The 21,507-nt window shown below is 48.9% G+C and overlaps 1 protein-coding gene and 3 long non-coding RNA genes across 5 annotated transcripts in view; 3 read left to right on the top strand and 1 right to left on the bottom strand.

Moving 5' to 3' along the window:
• The first annotated feature begins 722 nt into the window (after nucleotides 1-722).
• 1600015H23Rik (RIKEN cDNA 1600015H23 gene) lies at nucleotides 723-1,451 on the top strand. The gene is made up of 2 exons (NR_166879.1): nucleotides 723-929; nucleotides 1,035-1,451. It is a non-coding gene; the product is annotated as an RIKEN cDNA 1600015H23 gene (long non-coding RNA).
• Nucleotides 1,452-3,664: 2,213 nt separating this feature from the next.
• On the top strand, nucleotides 3,665-10,449 carry 1700096J18Rik (RIKEN cDNA 1700096J18 gene). The gene is made up of 2 exons (NR_027883.1): nucleotides 3,665-3,850; nucleotides 10,182-10,449. It is a non-coding gene; the product is annotated as an RIKEN cDNA 1700096J18 gene (long non-coding RNA).
• A 1,126-nt stretch (nucleotides 10,450-11,575) lies between these two features.
• On the bottom strand, nucleotides 11,576-20,452 carry Gm11696 (predicted gene 11696). Its single transcript, NR_038097.1, has 2 exons — nucleotides 19,904-20,452; nucleotides 11,576-13,791 (listed from the first exon to the last, which is right to left on the bottom strand). It is a non-coding gene; the product is annotated as a predicted gene 11696 (long non-coding RNA).
• The window catches only part of Gna13 (guanine nucleotide binding protein, alpha 13), a 38,576-nt gene continuing 36,660 nt past the window's right edge, over nucleotides 19,592-21,507 (top strand). The window contains exon 1 of one of the 2 annotated variants that reach the window (NM_010303.3): nucleotides 19,592-20,054. In NM_010303.3, the coding sequence (NP_034433.3) occupies nucleotides 19,772-20,054 (283 nt within the window). In that variant the 5' untranslated portion in view covers nucleotides 19,592-19,771. The remainder of the gene's footprint in view (nucleotides 20,055-21,507) is intronic. The other variant, NM_001359034.1, reaches the window with a different exon arrangement.

Consider the following 21,507-nt stretch of genomic DNA (forward strand, 5'->3'; position numbering starts at 1 on the left):
AGTACTGGGACTGAATCCACAGCCTCATGCAAGCTATGGAAGCACTCTGTCAGTTGAGCTCCATCTCCGGCTCCCCGACCCCATCTCCTGCCTGCACCACCTTCCATACCACCCCTCTCTCCCTTCTTAAGGCCCCCTCCCTGCTTCTGGGTCATGACACTATTCTGATGCTTATCCTTTATCTCATGGGTACTTCTTGGTTTTCTTTGCTGGATCTCCAAGCTGTCCGGTGAGTGTGTGTGCCTGGGAAAAGCTGAGTCTTTCCTTCTCTCTTCGCTCCCTATTCACTGGGCAGTTCACAAATCTCCATCTCTCGTGCTAAGAGATCTGATGACCTCTTTTGGACTCCACGGACATCCACATACACTCACAACCACACGTGCATATAAATAAAAAGAAAATAAATATTTCAAAATGCTTTTCTGGTGTTTTACATCACTCGGGTTTGGGTACTCTTGCATGGCAGCCCTGGTATGGAATCCCAGGTGCTGATAGTGCTGACCCTGAGAAGGGCTTAAATACCTCCTTACTGGGACAAGAGTGTTTTGGAATGCTAAGTGGATTGCTAGTCCCCTGGGGCTCTGTTGAGAATGCGGAGTAGATATGGACCTTCCCTAACTCAAGCTCCTGTCTCCGACTACATCAATTCACTCCAGGGTTTTTGTGACACGTGGTGATTTGTAAACCAGAGACACCCTGAGGACATACTATAAAGCCTATTCAAACCTCCAGCTCCTCGGTCCGAATCTAACACTTCACTGGCTTCCACCGCTGGACACTTCAGCTAAGGCGCTGGGCGTGGGCACAGGGAGAGTGTAGAGTTCCAAGGGGAGTCTGTGAAGCTACATGGTTTCTGTACACATTCACCCGGACTAGCTCCTGGGCCTCCTGTGACATCTGTGGTCTCATGCCGTGGTCAGGACACCCTGGTAGGTTCTCTGTCTGTTTCCCAACAATGACTCACTCACTGCTCCGTGAGGAGAAGCAAGCTGGGACTAAACAGCCTCTGTTTCTGCTTTCTTCTGTCTTTCCAGGAAGCACTTGGAACAGGATATAAAGGCAGCGCTTTCCACCCAGCCTGACATCCTGCTTCCAGATGCAAGACTCTGAGCAGGCACAAGGACATTCCCGAAGCAGCTGGGAGCAGGGAGCTTGAGGTCAAAATCCAAAGTCTAGTGGCTTCCAGCTTGGCCCTCACTTCGCCCTCCTTCTCCTCTTCTTGGCCCTCAGATATTTAGAATGATGCATTACACTCCGTAGTGGTTTGTGTAAGTGTCCCCCCCCCCCCAGCCCTGGCATCTAGACACTTGGTGTGGTCCCCACTTGGTGGCGCTGTGTGGGGAGGCTGTGCCACAGTCTGCTTCATTCAGCTCCCTGAGGTTAGCACTGTCTGATATTACTAACTGGAATTTTCCAGGAATAAAAAAAAAATCCATTAGTGTCTTCGCTGACCGGAGTATATGATTATAATTGTCCTATTTATTATTAGCCACTGTTGTGATGCCTAATTTATGACTCAAACTTTGCTGTCTGCAGTGTCCAGACTGGGAAATAAACAAAGTGCATGTGCGATTCAGAACTGGCTACAGTTTAGTGCATCCTTGGAGCATCCTGACACACATCTCTCTGGATAAGGGAGGGTCACTGTACATAAAATGGGAACAATGGCATTCCCAGCTTGTGTCATGGGACATACCACCTGACTATATGCCGGGAACTGAACTCAGGTCCTCCACAAGTGTAATGTGTACCCTTAGCCACCGAGTCATCTCTGCAGCTTGGCTGATGGCGTTGTTGCTTTGTCTAGTTTTGTTTTAGGTAGATTCTCATGCTCCTGTCTCTCAGGCTGGCTCCGTGTGGCTAGGCATGACTTTGGACTTCCGATCCTCTCACCTCCACATCCCAAGCGCTAAGATTACAGGCAGGCACCGTCATACTCAGGTTTATGTGATGTTGGGGATGGAACTCAGGACTTCCTTCAAGCCGAGAAAGCATGGTACCAACTAAGTTACATTTCCAGCCTTCAAATTGGTTATCTGTTATATTCTAAATCTCTCTGAAACGTAGTAGTTTTACCATAACAATGGACACTATTTTATATAGTTCCAGAAGCTCTAGAATTTGGAAGTAGTTCAGCCTCGGGGCCCCACCCAGGGTCTCTTGTGAGGTCACAGGCATTGTTACCTGCCTAGGGTTGAGCTGCAGTGACTCTCAACCTTCCTAATGCTGCAACCCTTTAATTCAGTTCCTTACCACAACCATGAAATTATTTCATTGCTACTTCATAACTGTAATTTTGCTACTGGTGTGAATTGTAACACAAATATCTGATATGCAGGATATCTGATATATGACTTCTAAGGATTTTCGACCCACTGGTTGAGAACCACGGAACAAGGGTCTGTTTCTGATACTGGTGTGGCCTCTGTGTTGGTGTTGCCTATAGGCAAGAAGCATCAACTCTTTGCCACACGATCTCTCTCCAGGGGGCCACTTGAGTGTCCCCACAAGATGGCAGCCAGCTTCTCCCCTGCCAGGTGACTCAAGAGAATACAGAAGCTATGGTGTCTTTTATGATCTACCTTCAGAAGTCCCCCTATACCACCTTGTTTACCCAGGATGGCCCTGTCTATTTGGGGAGGGGGCTACAGAAGGACAGGAACACTCATTATTAGCTACTTTTCTTGTTGATGACTAAATATCTGACAAGAAATGATTTAAGGACTCAGGATGTATCGTGGTTGAGTTCTGGGTTCAGCTCCAAGGACTACAAAAAATGAACATGGTGGTATGTACCTGTGATCTCAGCACTTATGAGGGTTAGAAGTTCATGGGCTTTCTCTGGTTTAATGGTAAGTTTGAAGACAGCCAGAGATATGGGTGGTCCTGTCTCAAGAAGTAGAAGGAAAATTGTAGGAGGGGAAAGAGGAGGAGGAGGGAAAGGGGGAGGAGGAAGAGGAGAAGAAAAAAGAAGAGGGGGAGGAAGAGGAAGGGGAGAGGAAAGAAGAAGGTGAGGAGGAGGGGGAGGGAGAAGGAGGAGGACTTAAGAGAAGGGTTGATCCTAGCTTATAGCTTGAAGTCTGTCATGATGGGGATGAAGCCATGGCTGGAATGTGAGATAGCAAGTTACATTGAGTCTCTAGTCAGAAAGCTGAGAACAGACAGGAAATGGGGCTTCCAGGCAATAAGAACTCAAGGTCAGGGCCCCCAGCGGCTTGCTTCCTCCAATAAGGTTTCACTTTCTGAAGGTTCTACAACCTTCCCAAACAGCGTCACCTGCTGAGGACCAAGTGCTCAAACACAGGAGCCTGTGGGGGACACTGCACATCCAAATCACATTACAAAAGGAACCATGTTGGCGTGCTATCCTGTGTGAGCCAGAGACCGGGCCCCACAGTTCAGATGGGAGAGAGAGAAAAGAAAGAGTCCTAGGGAACACTAGGATTGTTCTTAGCTCACTCTTTATGATATCTGTTGCCTTCCCTTCCCCCTCATGCCCCGCACCCCATTCTTTCCTCCAGTCAGATGTGAGGACTGAGTCTTTTATAATCAGAAGGGCACGGGGAAGAATGAGACTGTTTACACAGGCAAGCAGAACCTTTGTGAGGCTTTGGGGGGTGGGGTGGGGGGTGGGATGACCTAATGAGTTAAATGCTTGCTGGGCAAGTGTGAAGACCCAAGCGAGTGTGGATTGCCAGCCAGCACCCACTCAGAGCTGAGCCAGAGAGCATGTCTCCAGTCCCTAAGGCAAGTTGTGAGGTAAAGACGGGAGAGTCCACGGAGGCTGAGAAGCCAGCTAGCCTGTGGGCACTGCAGTGGACAGGAGACCCTGTCTCAGGCAAGGTACAAGGTAAGGACAGATGCCTGAAGTTGTTCTCTGGCCTCCACATGACCAGCATGGTATACATACCTGCACTCTCACCAAGAATGTACACACACACAATATACACACAACACACACACACACACATACCACACACACACAACACACACACAACACACACACACACAACACACACAACACACACAACACACACAACACACACACACACACACACACACACACATGATTTTTATCTTAAAACAACCATATGAGAGACCGTGAAAGGATTGGCAGACACTGAGAAGGGAAAATGTTTATAAATGAGTGGAAGAGGCAGAGGAGACTGTTCAACAAGAGCCAAACAAACACATTTAAGCCAGCTGGAGTAAGACAGTAAACGGTAGGGCATAGGGTTTGGCTGAAACATGTTCAAAGTTCCTGCAGGCTTGTTTGATGTGGGGATTTAGGCTGAGTAAATGGATTTGAGGAGTGTGAAAAAAAATTCTCCTCCGAGGGACATTTCAGGAGCTTGTCCCCGTAGGGTCAAGGCAATACCAGGAAGCGAACTTTAATAGCTTCCTTCTATCAGCGTAGGAAGCTGAAGCCGATAAGGAGTTGGAATGGAGTCTCCCAGTTTGAGGAGCTTCCCCAAAAGGAAACTTTGGAGAGGGAGATAGTCTGTGTTTACACAGCATGCCTTCGATGTCTGCACTTTACACAAGCTGTATCCTAGGGCCAGGCTGAAGATAGAACTGCCTGACCTAGAAAAGCCTACGTCTGGGCACAGTGCCCAACCCAGCACTGGGAGGGAACTTCTGCCCAGCCCTGCCCAGCCCAGGGGCTCAGAGTGGGGGTGGGGGACTCCCTGAGCACAGCAGACACTACACAGGATGTACTCAGGGTTTAAGCAAAGCCCGGAGGGTGGTTTGGAGAGCTAACCGCTCAACTTTTAGTATTGGGGTGAGGGATGTAGTACAATGGTAATATCATACTTGCACAGGGCACTACAAGTCCTAAGTTCTATGCCCAGCACCACTAAGAAAGTGAAGGGGAAGGAGACTCTTCTAGTTCATTCTCCCATTAACAAAAGGACATGTTACAAGAGGCCCCTGATGTATGATATCTGTCCACCCATCTAACAATAAAACTTAATGAAGATTGGTGTAGGTTCCCTAAATACTCCCCGAGTGTTCCCAAAAGGAGCACCCATGATTTGCGCATCAGTGGGTTTGTTCAAGATGATGCAGGTTGGGGCGGCACGATTTGAATCCACGTCGCTCCTTGAAAGCTGACCTTGGGCAGCTGTACTGTAGGGTCGGGGAGTCTCTGTTTTCTCCTGCAGAACAGGAGACTACTTAACAGATGAGAGACCCTTCAATGGCGCCTAGAACGCAGCAAGAGACCAGGAAGCCAGGAACCAGCAGAGCTGCCGTGGTTGCATATCTCCGTAAACCCAACATTTGGGAGGCCACATGGAAAAACCACCCAGGGTTCAAGAACTGACAGGGCTACACAGTGAGTTCCAGACCAGCGTGGGCTATATAAATAGTGATATCCTGTCTCCGAAACCAAGCCAGGCTTCCTGACTGCTGATGCAACATGTCCAGTTGCCTCCACCCCTGCCTTACCCACCGCGACGGGCCATACCCTTGAACTGAAAGCTGACAACGCATGTTAATGGAGTTCTAAATGAAGAAAACACCACGAGAAATGACCTCATAATGGAGAGAACTCTACAGCTTTGAAAGAAGCACACTTTTCACGCAGTCCATTTCACGACCCATAGCAGACCTCCTGGGAGCCTGGGGCAAAGTCAGCTATCGCTGGAGGTAACCACAAAGGGAATAAAATGTATGTGACATAAACTACCACAAGGAGGACATAGCAGCTGCAATGACAAAAGAATTAACGTCTTAGGGGTGGAAGCAGAACAAAATGTCCTAAAAGGAATATGGGCTTTTCTTTTTCATAAAATAAAAAGATTTTGAAAATTTGCTCATGGATAACAAAAAAGAACATGGGAAAAGAACAGAGACTTGAGTGGGTGGGTCCTGGAGGGAGGGGAGCTGCAGAAGTGCTCTCTGAGTATCAACACTTGATGTGCAAGCATGAGGGCCTGAAGTCGAATCCCAAGCACCCAGGGAAAAAACAAGAGATGACGGCATGTGCCTATAAACCTAGTGCTATAGGGATGGAGACAGAGTCATGGGGACTTCCTTACACACATCTGATACACATAACACACTCTCACACACACACACATACAGATACACACACAGAGATACACACACACACACACAGACACACACACAGATACACAGACACACATACAGACACATACCCACATGCACACACACACATATACCCACAGACACACACATGCACACACACACATATACCCACAGACACACACATGCACACACAGACACATAAACACAGACACACACATGTGCACACAGACACACACATGCACACGTAGACACATACACCTTTTGAAATGAAGAAAAACAAAACCCCAAAAGACAAACAAACAAGGGCCAGCCACCATGCCTTCACCCCATATTGCTCCACAGCCCAGGAACCATCCCCCAGATGATTCTGAGTTTCCAACTCTCCCAGCCTGGGCAGTTGTCTCTGTTGCCACTGTGGCACAGAGCCCTGAGCACAGTAATGGCAGGTTGGTCTGTCTGCCTTGCACACAATAAACTCCTCATACATGGGCACAACACCTCTCCCAAAGCAGGCACGCCTCACACTTGTGGATAGTGCCACATTGAAGCTTGCACTTCCCCAACTGTGCCTGCAGCCAGCCTCTGATCTGGGTCCCACACACATGAAGATGGGATCAGAGGAACCCAGGGTCGAAGAGATAAGAGGGAGGCTGAGGGAAACCCAGGGAAGTGAAGTGAGCCTCCCCTTTCATTGTAGCAAAACCTGAAGTCATCTGAGGAGTGAAGATTCTCCCAGGGAGAAAGGGACAAGAGCCAGCTAGGCAGGAAGCAGTAGGCTTTTCTGCTGTCCTGGCTTCTGAAAACAAAGGGCCCTTACTTCTGTCCCAGGCTGGACTCAGCACTGCAAGTTCCCAAGGACTAAGGAGTGTCTCTCACAATCTCAGACTCCGGGTAAAGTCCAGGGTCACCCTTGTGATTCAGAGGGTGGGGCTGGAGTTAGAAATTACACCTTTGTTTAAAAAAAAAAAATCCAGACTCCAGGGAAAGCTTCAGTTCTGCTTCATGTCCCTGGGAGTCGGCTAAACCACTCTGGTTAAACTTTCGGCCAAGCCACCTCTGGAGAGCCACCCCCACCCCTTTCTTCGCCCTTCCTAAAAAGCCAAACTACTATCTATGTCCTGTTGACTTGGGCTTTGTCATGACCCCCAAAGGATTCTAATCTCTCATACATAGCCAGGCACTACCTCAGCACACCCCACTCTCCCTCTGGTTGATGGCTCATCTCTTCGGCACCAGCACCACGTGACTTCTCCTAGTGCACAGGTGATTCTTGCTGTAATGAGGAAGGATCCTGACCTCTTGAGCTGGGAGCTAAACTCCTTCCTATTGGAGCAGAATCCTGCCTCTCCTGCCTCAGCCACTTGGTTTTGAGAAAACGTCTTTGCTTTGCGCACGCTGGCTCTTGGGCTATTTCATCTGCCTAGAATTACCTGTCTCTCGTCCAGTCACTTGCTCCTGTTGTCTGCTTTCTGTTTAGAAATGGCCAACAGCTCCATGTAGCTATTGGCAACCTGAAATGTGGCTAAGAGTAACAGAACTTTCCATTTTTATTTAATGTGATACACTTGAATGGAAAGACACGTGCCACAGATGCATTTACTAGAAAACATTTAAATATGTTTGCTTGAACCAACTTGGTTGTGTGTCTTAACTTTGCCCCCTGCAAGTTTTATGATGTCTAAGCATTGAAGATTGAAGAAATACTGTTGTATCCCAACCCTCCAATCCCATGGCAATATGCAATATGTACCCTTCATTGCCTGAGTAGCCCATCATATAAATTATGTAGCTATCTCAAATCGGCATAGCATATAGCAAACCTTGGGACCCTGGGTTTGACAAATGAGTCTGAACTGAAAGCTCCTCCCACCTCTCCCTCACCCTTGATCCTGAACTCAGGTCCCAAAGAAACCCAGAACAAGACTCACTAAGTACCTGTGGCCTGTGCTCCTTCAAGCACCCCCCTCCTCTGCCCACCGCTCTCTCTCTCTAGCCTCCCCAACCCTCCACTCCCCCACCCCCTGCCTCTAACTCTCTCTCCTCTACTCTAAACCTCTCCTGCTCAGGCTTCCCTTCCCTTCCCTTCCCTTCCCTTCCCTTCCCTTCCCTTCCCTTCCCTTCCCTTCCCTTCCCTTCCCTTCCCTCCCCTCCCCTCCCCTCCCCTCCCCTCCCCTCCCCTCCCCTCCCCTCCCCTCCCCTCCCCTCCCCTCCCCTCCCCTTCCCTTCTCATTCCTATACAAACCTGTCATTTTGGCCATGCACTCTCTTGGCCCTCTACTCTTGGCTTCTGGCCCCCTCTCTCTCTTTTCTCTTCCTCTCTCCATCCCTTCCCCCTCTCTTCTCACGCCCAGTACAGTCTGGACTCTTCCAGATGCAGCTGGCTGTTCTCTTATTTCTACAATAAAACCCTTCTCCTCACCCACACCTCGGATCGGTCACGCCCTTGTTTTCATTCACCTTGTGTTCTCTAAGTCCAGCTAATAGCCCTCAGAAGTGCAAGCAAAGGGTAGACTAGCCAATGACATCATACCCTCAATGAATATGCACTCACCTACTGAGGTTTTCTTATAGGCCAGAGAAGATGCTAAGAACACAAGTGCATTGACTGTGCCCTTGCCTCCAAGAGAGTACATTCTGGGTTGGTAGGCGATGGAGGTCACAGGTATAAGACAGTGTGACAAGTGCTATGATGGAGAGAAGCAAGGATACCATAGATACCGTGTTCATTCAGGGGTCAGGTGGACGCCAAAGCAGGAAGGACTGTAGTGGTTTTCCAATGCTGAGGGCCATACTCATGGAATGGTTAGGAAAGACATGATGGTACTTTCCTATAGTCCCAGGTAGTTGGGGACTAAGGCAAGAGGATTCCTAGTCAACTGGGGCTACCATGGTGAAAACCCTGTCAAGAACAAAACCAAGGGTGGGAGAGATAGCTCTGTGGTTAGGAGAGCTTTACTGCTCTTGCAGGAGGGGCTGGATTCATCGTGCCAGCACCCACATCAGGAGGCTCGCAACCACTTACGTGCTGGATAGTTTTATGTCTACGTGACACAAGCTAAGAGTTCTCTGAATGAAGGGAACCTCAACTGAGAGAATGCCTCCATAAGATCTGGATGTAAGGGTTGGTGAGATGGCTCAATGGGTAAGTCTGTTCTTCCGAAGGTCCTGAGTTCGAATCCCAGCAATCACATGGTGGCTCACAACCACCTGTGATGAGATCTGATGTCCTCTTCTGGTGAGTCTGAGGACAGCTACAGTGTACTTATTTATAATAATAAATAAATCTAAAAAAAAAAAAAAGATCTGGCTGAAAGGCATTTTCTTAGTTAGTGATTTATGGCTGAGGGTCCAGCAGGTGAGCGGGGCCACCCCTGGGCTGGTGATCCTGGGTTCTGTAAGAAAGCAGGCTGAGCAAGCTATGAGGAGCAAGCCAGTAAGCAGCACCCCACCATGGCCTCTGCATCAATGCCTGCCTCCAGGTTCCTCCCCTGCTTGAGTTCCAGTTCTGACTTTTCTCGATGATGAATAATGATAGATATGGTGGTGTAAGACAAATGAACCCTTTTCTCCTGCCTAGCTTGCTTTTTGGTCATGGTGTTTTATTGAAGTAATAAAAACCCTAGACAACCTGGAGCTCCAGCTCCAGGGGATCTGATGTTCTTTGGTCTCTACAGGTACCTGCATGCATGTGGGTAAAATCATGCACACATACATGTAAAAGCAATAAGTAAATATATAGAAAACAAACAATATATGTTAAATAAATGTTATACTAACTGCAACATATAACATATATTAAAGCAACACATGCATATGTGAGTAAAAACAGGTAAATGTTTTTTAAAAAACACAATATGTTAAATAAATGTTACAATACCATACATAACATATATATTATATATAAAGAGCAACACACACACATACACACACAGTGGCTGGAACCGTTGAAAAGAAAAAAAGATTAACCAAGAAAGCAATTTGTTAATAGAAACTTCTCTGTAAGGACATGTTATTACTTTCTGAGAAGACCACACTAGGCACTGGCAGGAAAGCTTTTCAGAAACATCACATAGTTCCTGGTTATTAACAAAGTTCCTTATTGATTGAGATTTCATCATTCTCCACAGGGCATGGAGGCGCAAATCTCTCTGGAAACAAGATCTGGAAACAAGTTGAAGGCTCTTGGTTTTAGCCTCCCCTTGGGAACTTGCTGTGCTTCCCCTGGCAAATTAACCATGATATCTGTCTGTCCCAGGAGGGGCTGAAAGCCTTCCCCAACCCCAGCTCCTCCACTGTGTAAAACAAATGAGTTGGGAGTCCCGTGATCCACTCCCTTCTTAGAAAGCCAGGACAGTACTTGTTATTCTTTTTTAAAATCTTAAGTACTTTGCTCTTAAAGCCCCGCCTCTTGACCTGTCCCTTTGCTGGGGCTCAAACCCAGGTCTGCCACATGCTAGGCATGCACTCTGCCACTGAGCTGCGCATCCCCTGCCCTCTCCTCGCTTCTCACTACTACACATGTGGCTCAGCAGAGGAGAGTCGTCTGGGGTCACACCCTGCCTCTGGCTGCACCCCCAAAAAGAAGTGACGCTATCTCTTCTTGAAATGTTTAACTCTTAGGATTTCTTCACTGAGCAGACATCCCGGGTGATCAGATAACCGGAGGTTAGTTAAAAAATCATTTATATTCGGCCTCTGCTTTTTCCATAAATTGTTTTTTTGGCTCCCTGCCCAGGATGGCCTTGGGAAGGGTGGGGATAGCCAGAGACTCCCCCGGACTCCCATGGGAAGGGTACTAACGGCTCCAAGCTGAGGACCAGCTAGTGAATGAGTGAGATGGAGTAACTGGGCTGAGATCCATTCTGAGAGTCTGGGAACTTGGAAGCTGTTGAGGTCTGGCCTCTGGGAAAGGGGCATCCTCCCAGCCAGCAGTACCTCTCACTCCAGGCAAAAGAGGCTTCCAGTTGGCCATGGCTCAGAGGCTCCACTCTAGCCATCTCCTGGTGCTGTCCCTGCAAACGGACCAAGGTGAAAGGAGCCATCAGAACCTATGCTTCCTTCCACACCAACCTGCTGCTACCCCAAAGTTCCTTACTCAAGCAGGGCAAGTCCACTTGCCTGGGAATGAGTCTGCTGTAGGGGGCGGGGCTCAATGCACTCAGCTCTAGGCTGAGGGCTGTTTGATGGTGGTTGTTGAACGTGTGGATGTGAGATGGAGAATCCATGACCTTGGTGACAAATGCCAGTGCATCGGTTCATCGATTGGACAGTTCCAACTTAACAGTCTGCTTGGTCATCTTCTAAAACTGCTACAAAAGCTTTGGGAGGTTGCCGACCCACAGAACAGACAGGAAAGCTCTTCCTCCTTTCCTCCCTTCCTCCCTCTCACCCTCCCTTCCTTAATTTTGAGACAAAGTTTCACTAGCTAAGTAGACCATGCAGGCCTCAAACTTTTGGTGATTTCTTCTTCTTCTTCTTCTTCTTCTTCTTCTTCTTCTTCTTCTTCTTCTTCTTCTTCTTCTTCCTCTTCCTCTTCCTCTTCCTCTTCCTCTTCCTCTTCCTCCTCCTCCTCCTCCTCTTCCTCCTTCTTCTTCACAGGGTTTCTCTGGATCACCCTGTCTGTCCTGAATGTCTTGAAACTCACTCTGTAGACCAGGATGGCCTCGAACTCAGAAATCTGCCTGCCTCTGCCTCCCAAGTGCTGGGATTAAAGGCGTGTACCACCACTGCCCGGCTGACCTCCCTTCTTTATGATGTGTGTCACCATGGGCCCAAGCTCTTAGTGTCCAATTCCAATATCTCCATCTACACCGCTGTTCTAGTGGAAAATTCTGTAGGCTTCTGGAAGAACCACTATGTTGAGGTTTTAGGGCACACTCTTAATATGCTTGTTTTGTTTTGTTTTGTTTTGTTTTTCTCCTTTGTTGTATCAGGCCCTTGCAACCAGAAACAGATCTTACTGGGAAACACATCTGTGAGTAAACTTGAGTACGGGAAAGAGAAACAAACAAACAAAAACATGTTTAAACCTCAGGTACGGAGGCTTAGGAAGTAGCCAACATTCTTGAGGCTTTTATTATTATTATTATATTTTGTGCATTCATATGTGGCTGTGCATGTGTGCCCCAGTGCAAATGTGGAGGTCAGAGGACTTGTGGGAATTAGTTCTCGCTTTCTTTGTGGGTTCGTCAGGTTTTGGTAGTAGGTACCTTCACCCACTGAGCCATCTCTGTGGTCCCGAGGAATAAGATTCTGACAATGACGACACTGCCGCGTTTCCTAAGGCTTTCAACCCACTGACTCGGTTCTTCCTGTAACAGTCTAAAATCATGTCTCCCATTTACAGAACAGACATGGAGCTCATACGCCTATTATTTAATCTTCGCCACTCTTTATTTGCAATGGCTGTTTTACAGATAAAAAGGGCAACCGAGTTCTCACTAAGTCCCCCACTGTAGCCGTTCCTCTCTGAACTAGAAAATGAGTAGGCAGTGATCTAAGAGTCACACCTGATTAGAAAGAGTGGTAGCTGAGCTCTCTCCCTAAAGGAGCTTTCCCTCAGAAGCACAAAATTCCTGGTCACGCCTTGAGCTGCTTCCCCTGGCTCCCGCTGTCTCCTCTCCTCTCCCGCGGGATCCTGGCCGGGCAGCAGCAGAAGGCTAACTGAAGCAGAAGGGAGCTGGCCTGAAATCCTCTCCTGTGAGCCTTCCAACACCATCATTCTGACTCAGCAGCTGCTGCCTTCCCCGAATCCTTCCTTCCTCACCGTTTTTTCCTTAGCAGCTGACCGTGGAGTCAGGATGAGCTGATGATATGATTTGCTCGGGGAGGGAGCCTTGTCACAGACAGACACCAGCCATGTGGGCCATTTCTCAGAGCCCCTGGATGGGTCTTTATGGCTGTGAGGCAAACATAGCTGACGTACTCCATCCGGCATTTTCTCAGTGAGGCAAAGGCCAGCTTGGCGGGCCGTGACATGTGACAATACCTGAAAACTGAGCCTGCTAGCCAGCCACGGGAGACTGGTTGCCGAAAGTGGCAGGTCCAAGCCTGCTAACCCAGTGTTCCACTGGAAAACCCTCTGCCATCCGACTGGGAGCAGATTTGAATTTCCCTGGGGAAGAACAACTTGTATTTAAACAATTTCTGTTTCTGGTAAGAAACAAGTACCTGTCATCTTTCAAAGTGACAAGGGAGGCAGGCATGGTGACGTACACCCATAATCCCAGCACTCAGGGTGGCTGAGGTGGGGTGATTTCGAGTATGAGGCTACCCTGGGCTTCATAGTGAGACCTTATTTCAAGATGGGGGGAAAGTCTGGGACAGTTAGGGAGATGGCTCACTGAGTAAGAATGCTTGCGCTGCACTCGAATGTATGTACAGCGTCTGTACAAAAGAAGCTGGGCCTCGCTGATGTACCCATGGGGGGGTGGGGGGGACAAAGAAAGGTTGACATCCAGATCTCACTGGCCAGCCAGGCTACCTGAGATGGGGAACTTCTGCTTCAATGAGAGAGCCTGTCTTAACATCCTGCTCTGGCCTCTGCATGCACATCAAGGAGTGTGTGTGAGCGGGCAGGGCTTTGTGTAGTGCTGTATAAACCAGCAGCTGGAGTGGGTCTGACGTTTCCGAGCGAGGTGTGTCTGGGGTCACGGATGCGTGTCTCTGAACCTCCGACTGAGGATAAGCTGAGGTTTCAGCTGGTCACCGGCAGCTCAGGGATGGTTTTTTTGGAGGCTGAGAAAAATACAACCAAGAATTAAAGTCATGTTTTCCGTTATTAACAACAACAAACAAAACCACCCACCGTTCATTTCCACATGTCTAGTTTCATCTGAATCTTTCCATATGAGCAGCTTATTCTGGGAAGGGCCACATCAGACTGCATTACAGAAACAGAAACGGTGCCTTTTTAGAGCTAACTCACGCTAAGCGCATAACATATGGGGTTTACATCCCAGGTAAATAGAGCCATAAGCTCTGCTCCTCTCTCTTGCTCTCTCTCTCTCTCTCTCTCTCTCTCTCTAGCTCGCTCTCGCTCTTTTTGCCTCCATCAGCCACCTGGAACATTTTACAAACCAGAGCCTGAGCCCAATGTAGGGACATTTCACTAGAATCAGTCTAACAGCTGGAGAACTTCAAGATGGCAGCCAGCCTGGAAGGGGCTGGAAAAACAGACAGACCAACCCACAAACAAAACTACAGAACACTACAGTCCCTTAACGCTAAATACAGTTCATTTCTTGTCTCAGGCTTAGGCTTTACACACCCAGGGATTCTGAGCCTTGGGCTTCTTTGAGAGCACCAGAGAGAGCAACTGTGCTACCAGTCAAAGTAGCACCAGAGAGAGCAACTGTGCTACCAGTCAAAGTAGCACCTATGCACCGTGGCTTGTGCCTGCCTGCCTGCCTGAAATCCCACTGTCTGGGGATAAAGAGTTCAAGGGCAGAGGCTCAGGGTTGTACAAGCATGAGGATCTGAGTGTGAACTCAGTGTGTGTGTGTGTGTGTGTGTTGGGGGGGGGGTAATTTGAGTTTTGCTGGCTGCTAGCTTAGCTCCAGGCTCAGTGAGGGACCCTGTCACAATGGAGCAAGGAAATAAGATGGAGAATCAAGAGACCCCAAAGCCCCCCCTCTGGTCTTTACATGCACAAACACAGTTGTGCACCCCTGTATACGTGTGTGCATGTAACACACACACTCACAGACACACAGACACACTGAAAGAAATTCAAAATCATTTTCAGCTTCATATGAAGTTCAAGACCAGCCTGGGCTAGCAAACATGAGAGCCTGGAAAGCCTGTCTCAAAAAGAAACACACACATACACACACACACAACAAATACACACCACACACACATATACACCACACACACAACACATAAGCACACATATACACAACACACACACATACACACATACACAATACATACACACCACACACACACATACACACATACACACCACACACACATACACACCACACACACCACACACACATACACACATACACACATACACACATACACACACACACACACACACACACACACAAAGTGGGGGAAAGGCTTTAGAGATGGTTCAGCATTTACTTGTTGCTCCTGTAAAGGATCCAGGTTCCGTTCCTAGCACCACATGCTGGTTCACAACCACTTATAACTTCAGTTCCAGAGGATCCAATGGCTTCCTCTGACCTCCTCAGGCACCGGGCATACATGCAGCATGCAGGCAAGACACTCATAAAATCAATTTAAAACGTTTCAGCCAATTAATGAAAACAACAACAAGGCTCAAGATCAGCTTGTGCTACAAGGAACCCTGTCTCACGCCCTCCCTCTCCCCTCCAGTCAAAACAGTGTGCTTGCAGTCCTGGCAGGCTCTGCAGCAGGCCACAGTAAGCAAAACTTTAAGGGAGTCATTTAAGCTTTCCCTCCTGGCAGCTTCCAAAGAGCACGGGGCTAGAGCCTAGTGTTCCTAGTTGGGCTATTGTGAGTAGTGAATGAGATAAAGTAGGTCAGAGTGCTTGCAGGCATTTTAAACATCACACACTGTGAGGCCTGTATCATGGGGAGGGAGGGGGCGTGCTCAGGAATTCCCTGTCCCTTTCCTTTCCTGGAACAGAAAGGGATACAGAAGAGCATTCAGGCCTACTCTATCTATAAGAAAGAATTAGAATCCATCTATTTAACACTGACGTTGAGATAGCAGAGTGTCACAAGCTAAATGCTACATGTGCCATTGTCCCCATTAGAAAATTAACTCAAGGTTTAACTACCAACTGATGTGACTGACTCTTAAATAAACACATCTAAATGGGTGTTGGCCCATCCTGACCTGTAAATAGTCACCTTGGCAAGCAAAGCCTTTATTTAAATTATATTCACCATCGCTCAAAAGAAAGACGTTTTTTTTCTTTCTAACGCCTCTTTGGAACTGCTGCTGGAGCCTCTGGTACATTCTTTTGAATATGTCTGAGGGTGACACATTTTTGTCCTTTGTGGATAATCCTGATTTTTGTCAACAGGCCAAAGTTACTTGGCACAGAGACGGGTAAATAAGCTAAGTAATACTGTTTTTCAAAAATTTAACATAAACCATGACTACAAGACAGAAGTCTTTCAGCTCCTGAAGGATTGTGAATCGATTTCGAGGGTGATAACAGACAGGGAAGGGCTCCTTCCTGCGTCTTGCCAATAAACTTTGACCTTCCAGAAAGAACGAAGCAACTGCTCAAAAGTCCTATCATTGTAACCCAGCTCGGGGGCAGGGCAGGCCCAAACCACTATTTTGCATATGGATTAACTGGCTGGTCAGGATAGCGACCTTTCCTAAGAATGAACATTTGGATCTGCTAGAAACAGCATCTAGCAGGCTCAATTCTAACCGATAGACTCTGCCTTCCCTTAGAAGTTGGGCTGTTTTATTTTTCCCCTCTATGAAAAACACGGTGACTGAAATATCGCCAGTGCCATGACAGTGTAAGGGAAGGCAGCCCCTTCTGCTGCAAATCACTTCCACCACCACAGTTTAAACACAGTGGCGCTGCCATTCGGGACAGGTTGCACACTGTAGCATTCTCATTCATTAGATGCTACATAGCGGCCCTTTCTTTCATTAATGTTACAGACTGCAATACTTCCAGAACTCCAGCGTCAGCTGATGTCAAGTATCATTTATGTAACAAAGCTCTTCCTTAATTCACCTTTTCTTCCTTCCATGCTGAGATCCACTTTACATATGGTTTGGCCATTTCCACATACGCAGCTCAGCACTTGGTACAGTCACAGTGGTCTGTCACCACCGCCACTATCTGTTTTCCAAATACTCAAAACAATTCATTAAGTACTCCCCATTCGCCCCTGCTTCTCAAGCCCTGGCAACTACTTCTTTCTGTTTCTGTGGGTTTACTTAGTCTGGACATTTCACAGAATCCAAACCATACCATGAGTGCCTCCCACACTGAGGGTGATATTTTCCAAGCTGATTCTTGTAACATGTATCAGTGTATGTGTGGCGTATGTGCGCACCTGTAGGGAGGGGCACATGTGTGGACTTGTGAGTGCACATTATCCGTTGAGACAGAATCTCTCACTTGGACCCAGAACTGGCTGCTTGAGGTAATCTAGCTAGTCAGCCAGCTCTGGGAATCCTGTCTCTGTCTTCCAAGCCACCCAGCCCACCTGGCATTTTTGTGGGCTCCGGGAGATCCGGGCTACAGCCCTCCTGCTTGAACAGCAGGCACATAAATCACGGAGCCACCTCCTCAGCCCCTTCTTTCGGCACTTTTACTCTTTTTTATGACTGCACGATCTGTTGCTTGGATGAATCACATTTTGTTTAGCCATTCATTTGCCAATGGGCATTTGGGTCGTCTTAAGTGGTATTCATTTATTTTGTTGTTGTTCTTAACAGCGCTGCCAGGACCATGGGTGTCCACGTTTTTGCCTGAGCAGCGTGCTGGGTTTTCTGAGGGTACACACCTCGGAGTGGACCTGCCTGGTCACGTGGTAGTTCTATGTTTAGCTTTTGAAGAACCACTAAACGGACTCACTTTTATGCTTATGATTTACAAAGTGTCTTGATCACCAGTTACACAAAGCAGCCAAACCCCAGCCCGGGCTTTAAACGTTTCTTTTCAGAAACCCTGATTAGGGCAGCCAGGCTCAACCCGAGCCAAATTTGTTCCAAGGCGAGGTTCCACTCAGGACTTTGAACAGCCTCCCTGCTGTGTTACATGTCCCGACAAGAACTGGCCAGGCAGGAATCCCTTCCTGCCTCCTAGGCATCCTTGCTTTTCCACTCTGTTGTGTACACCTCAGGAAAACGAAGATGCTTAATCTAACGTACGCATTTCCCTCCTCTGTTTCTGCTAATGAATTCGGACTAGAACATGGAGGTAATTCAGGGCCTTGGTGTCTACCTGTCCTGGGTAGAAGCTGGCCTTTTCACGGCCCTAGAACAGGGTATCCCTAACAGTGATCAAGGTATATACAGAGATCAACCATCTATGACAGACTTTGGTCACAAATCAGTCCTGACTTTAGCAATCCACAGATGCTGGATGCGAGCTCAGCCTACTTTGCACACAGCCTACTCTGTGGGCTCAGGTCCGCTCGCGGTCTCAGTGGATGTAACAGGAGACAATTCTACTACATGTATTGTTTACTGCAGCCAGTGTAGTGAGTGAGTCGTGAGCTACCCAGTCATTGGCCCAAATGGACAGTAACTGATGGACTGACTTATAGTGCTGGTTTTTAAAATTTTAAACTTGTGCATGTCACGGTGTTGACCTCTTTACCCCAACTCCCTAACACACAGGAAGTTCCCAAGTTGCACACGAGTCAGGTCCCAGGAGCAAAACCAGACAGGCATCAACTTTGAAACTGACAAGAATGAAGAAGTTGGCTTCTGAGGTCCTTGCTACAGTCATTCAGCTGTCACTAGTCACGTGTTCCCCAGGAGTCTCTTTTTCAGGTGTTCTGGCCTGATCTGCTGGTATGACAGAAAAAAAAAAGTTTCTTGTCTGTCATATCCTCTGTAATCCGGCAGGAAACCCAAAATGTGCCTGCTGCAGTCCTAGGCTGAGCGCTTATCTGCTTCCTTGGGAAGAACGTGCATCAGAGTGTCCGGTTTAGGGGGATTTTCAACATGACCTCACCCTCTCCACCATTCACTGACCTCAGAAGGCATTACCCAAGTCACAAGTGCAGCTCGGATGGGAATCTAATGAGTGAGCCAGCCGCCAGCGACCTTCCTGGCACATCTCACGAGAACATCAACTCCAACTTCCCCTCAAACCAGGGCAGGTTATCAATAGTGCCCTGAGCTGCTAGGGTGAGGTGTTGATCAATAACGACATCTGACATCTACTTATCCTTCCAGATTCGGGATGGTTAGGATGACAAGGGGGCGGGGAAGGGTCGCTGCTAATTAAACGCACGATCTTGAAGGAAAGCTCTTGCCTGCCGGTAATACCAGAAACGGACAGGGAGGCTGAAGCAAGACGATTGTCACAAATTTAAGCCAACTTGGGCCGCAGGGATCTTGTCTCAAGAGTTAAAACAAAACAAAACAAAACAAGGCAAACTGTAACGAAGGAAGGCTTGCACTGGTCGGGTGCGGGGATGTCCCAGCCAATGGTCTCAAAATAGGTCGCGTGAAGGTGACAGCAAGCGGCGGGCGAGTAACTATGGGAAAGGGCAGTGGGATCTGTAGTGAGAAAGATGCCCCAGCGGAAAGGGGTCAGGATGGGCTTTGCTTACTCGCCTCGGGGCTCCGGGAAGCGGTGGCACTAAAGGGAAACAGAAACTCTGGATCCGCAGGCGCGCGCGCCCAGCCTGGCCCACGTGACCCGGGCTCCGCCGCTCTCCGAGCGCGCTCCCGGCTGCACAGGAGCGCGTGACTCCCGCCGCTGCCGCTCCCTCCTCCGCTCGGCGTGCCTGCGTGCGCGTACCCGAAAGGCAGCGGGCACGCGCACGCCCAGAGGGCCGCCGCCCCTCCCCGGGCCCGCCCTCCCTCCCTCCCTCCCTCCCTCCCACCCTCCCCCGGCCGGCGCGGCCCGCCCTGGCGAGTCAGTCCTCGGGTTCCCTCCCTCCCCGGGCGCGCTCGGGCCGCCGCTGCGCTCCCCGCCCTCCAGCCGCCTTGCCGGAGCCGCCCGCTGCCGGAGGAGGAGGTGGAGGAGCCGCAGGGGCCCGCCGAGGCGGCGGCGGCGGCAAGATGGCGGACTTCCTGCCGTCGCGCTCCGTGCTGTCCGTGTGCTTCCCGGGCTGCGTGCTGACGAACGGCGAGGCCGAGCAGCAGCGCAAGTCCAAGGAGATCGACAAATGCCTGTCGCGGGAGAAGACCTACGTGAAGCGGCTGGTGAAGATCCTGCTGCTGGGCGCGGGCGAGAGCGGCAAGTCCACCTTCCTGAAGCAGATGCGGATCATCCACGGCCAGGACTTCGACCAGCGCGCGCGCGAGGAGTTCCGCCCCACCATCTACAGCAACGTGATCAAAGGTGCGGGGCGCGGCGGGGCTCGGGGACCCCTGGGGAGCCGGGCCGGGCACCGCCCTCATCCGCCGGGTCCCCAGTCGGAGGAGACCGAACGGGATCAGATCGGACGGGCGAGCGGGTGGGCGCGCCTTGGGCACCGTTCTGTGCGCCCTGTTGCCCTGGTCCCTTCGATCCGGGACGCCCCGCTGTCCCCCCCGTGCTACCCCGGTGAGGGTCACGGTCGGCCCAGCACTCCGCGGCTGGCCTCGCCCCCTCCAAGAGGGAAGTGCGGCGAGTAGGGTGACTCGGGGCAGCGGGGCAACTTGTGTCCTCCCTGCACTCCGGGCAAGACCACCCATCAGTAGCCCCAGGTCCTACACTCCCTATCCCTTCCTATCCTTCTTTCCTTTCTGCCCGTCCCTGGTGGGTGACCCTAGTAACCGGGTATGTTACCCTTCCAGCTTTGGGCTTCCTAGGCCACCTCTTGACTTAAGCAAGTTCTGGAACGGTTGTAATGAGGAAACTTTTTTTTTTTTTTTTTTTTTTTTTTTACCCTGAGACTCTTGTCAAGGGCATAGAGTGACAGCCTCTAGAGCCTTTTGGGGCAAGAGTATGAAACTCACGTTTACTGAACTGGCATCAGGAAAGTCTATTAAAAAAAATTAGCGCGAGTGGTTTTATCGGCTCATTGCTACAGGATGTTTGTAATCACAGTTCAACATGTTGCACACTTTTTTTTTTCTTAATAACTCGAGACAGGAGAAAAAAACAGTATCATTTCATATCATTTCTAATGCTTTCATGAATTTATGTTTAAATACATGTGCTGGACTGCATGGTGGGCTTCACAAATCCTGTTGAACAGTATTTTAAATACTGTTCCTTAAGTGAAAACCACCCAATATTTTTATTCCTTAGTGTTCAAATAAGTTGCAGAGGTGGCTTTTATTTTTATCATTTAAAAGAATCATCTTGTTTTTTTTAATTTTTTTTTCTTTAGTGTCAGGTATTTTCTACCTAAGAGAAGTTGGCAGAGTTGAGGCACAGCAGCACATCAGAAAACAGATTTCTGAGTGGTTAAGGAGTCACCCTATTAAATCTAGGGCTTGGAAGCAAACTTTAATTTTGTAGGTCTTTTCAAGGAGTTGTGTGACTTTTTTTTAAGCATATTTTTTGTTGTTCAAGAAGAACATAAGCAAACTCCCTCATGGGTCCGTTCCCCCCACCCCCTTCAGTGTTTCAAGTAGGGAAAGACTAGAGAAGATGCTTTGCCAGGCAGAGAGGGGAGAGGGCGAGGCCAGGAGCTCACAGTCCATGTCTTGCCCTTACCCTTGTACCTTTGCAGTAAAGCTGAAAAGGATGGCTGTGTTCAGTCTGCCTTAATGCTCAGCACAGAACTAATTAAAGTCTCCTGGAAGACTGTAAACTGTACCTTGCCAGCCCTTAATTGAAGGTACCTTTGTATCCTGATACAGAT

This window comes from Mus musculus, chromosome 11 (assembly GCF_000001635.26).
Source record: "Mus musculus strain C57BL/6J chromosome 11, GRCm38.p6 C57BL/6J".
NCBI classification, from domain to species: Eukaryota; Metazoa; Chordata; class Mammalia; order Rodentia; family Muridae; genus Mus; species Mus musculus.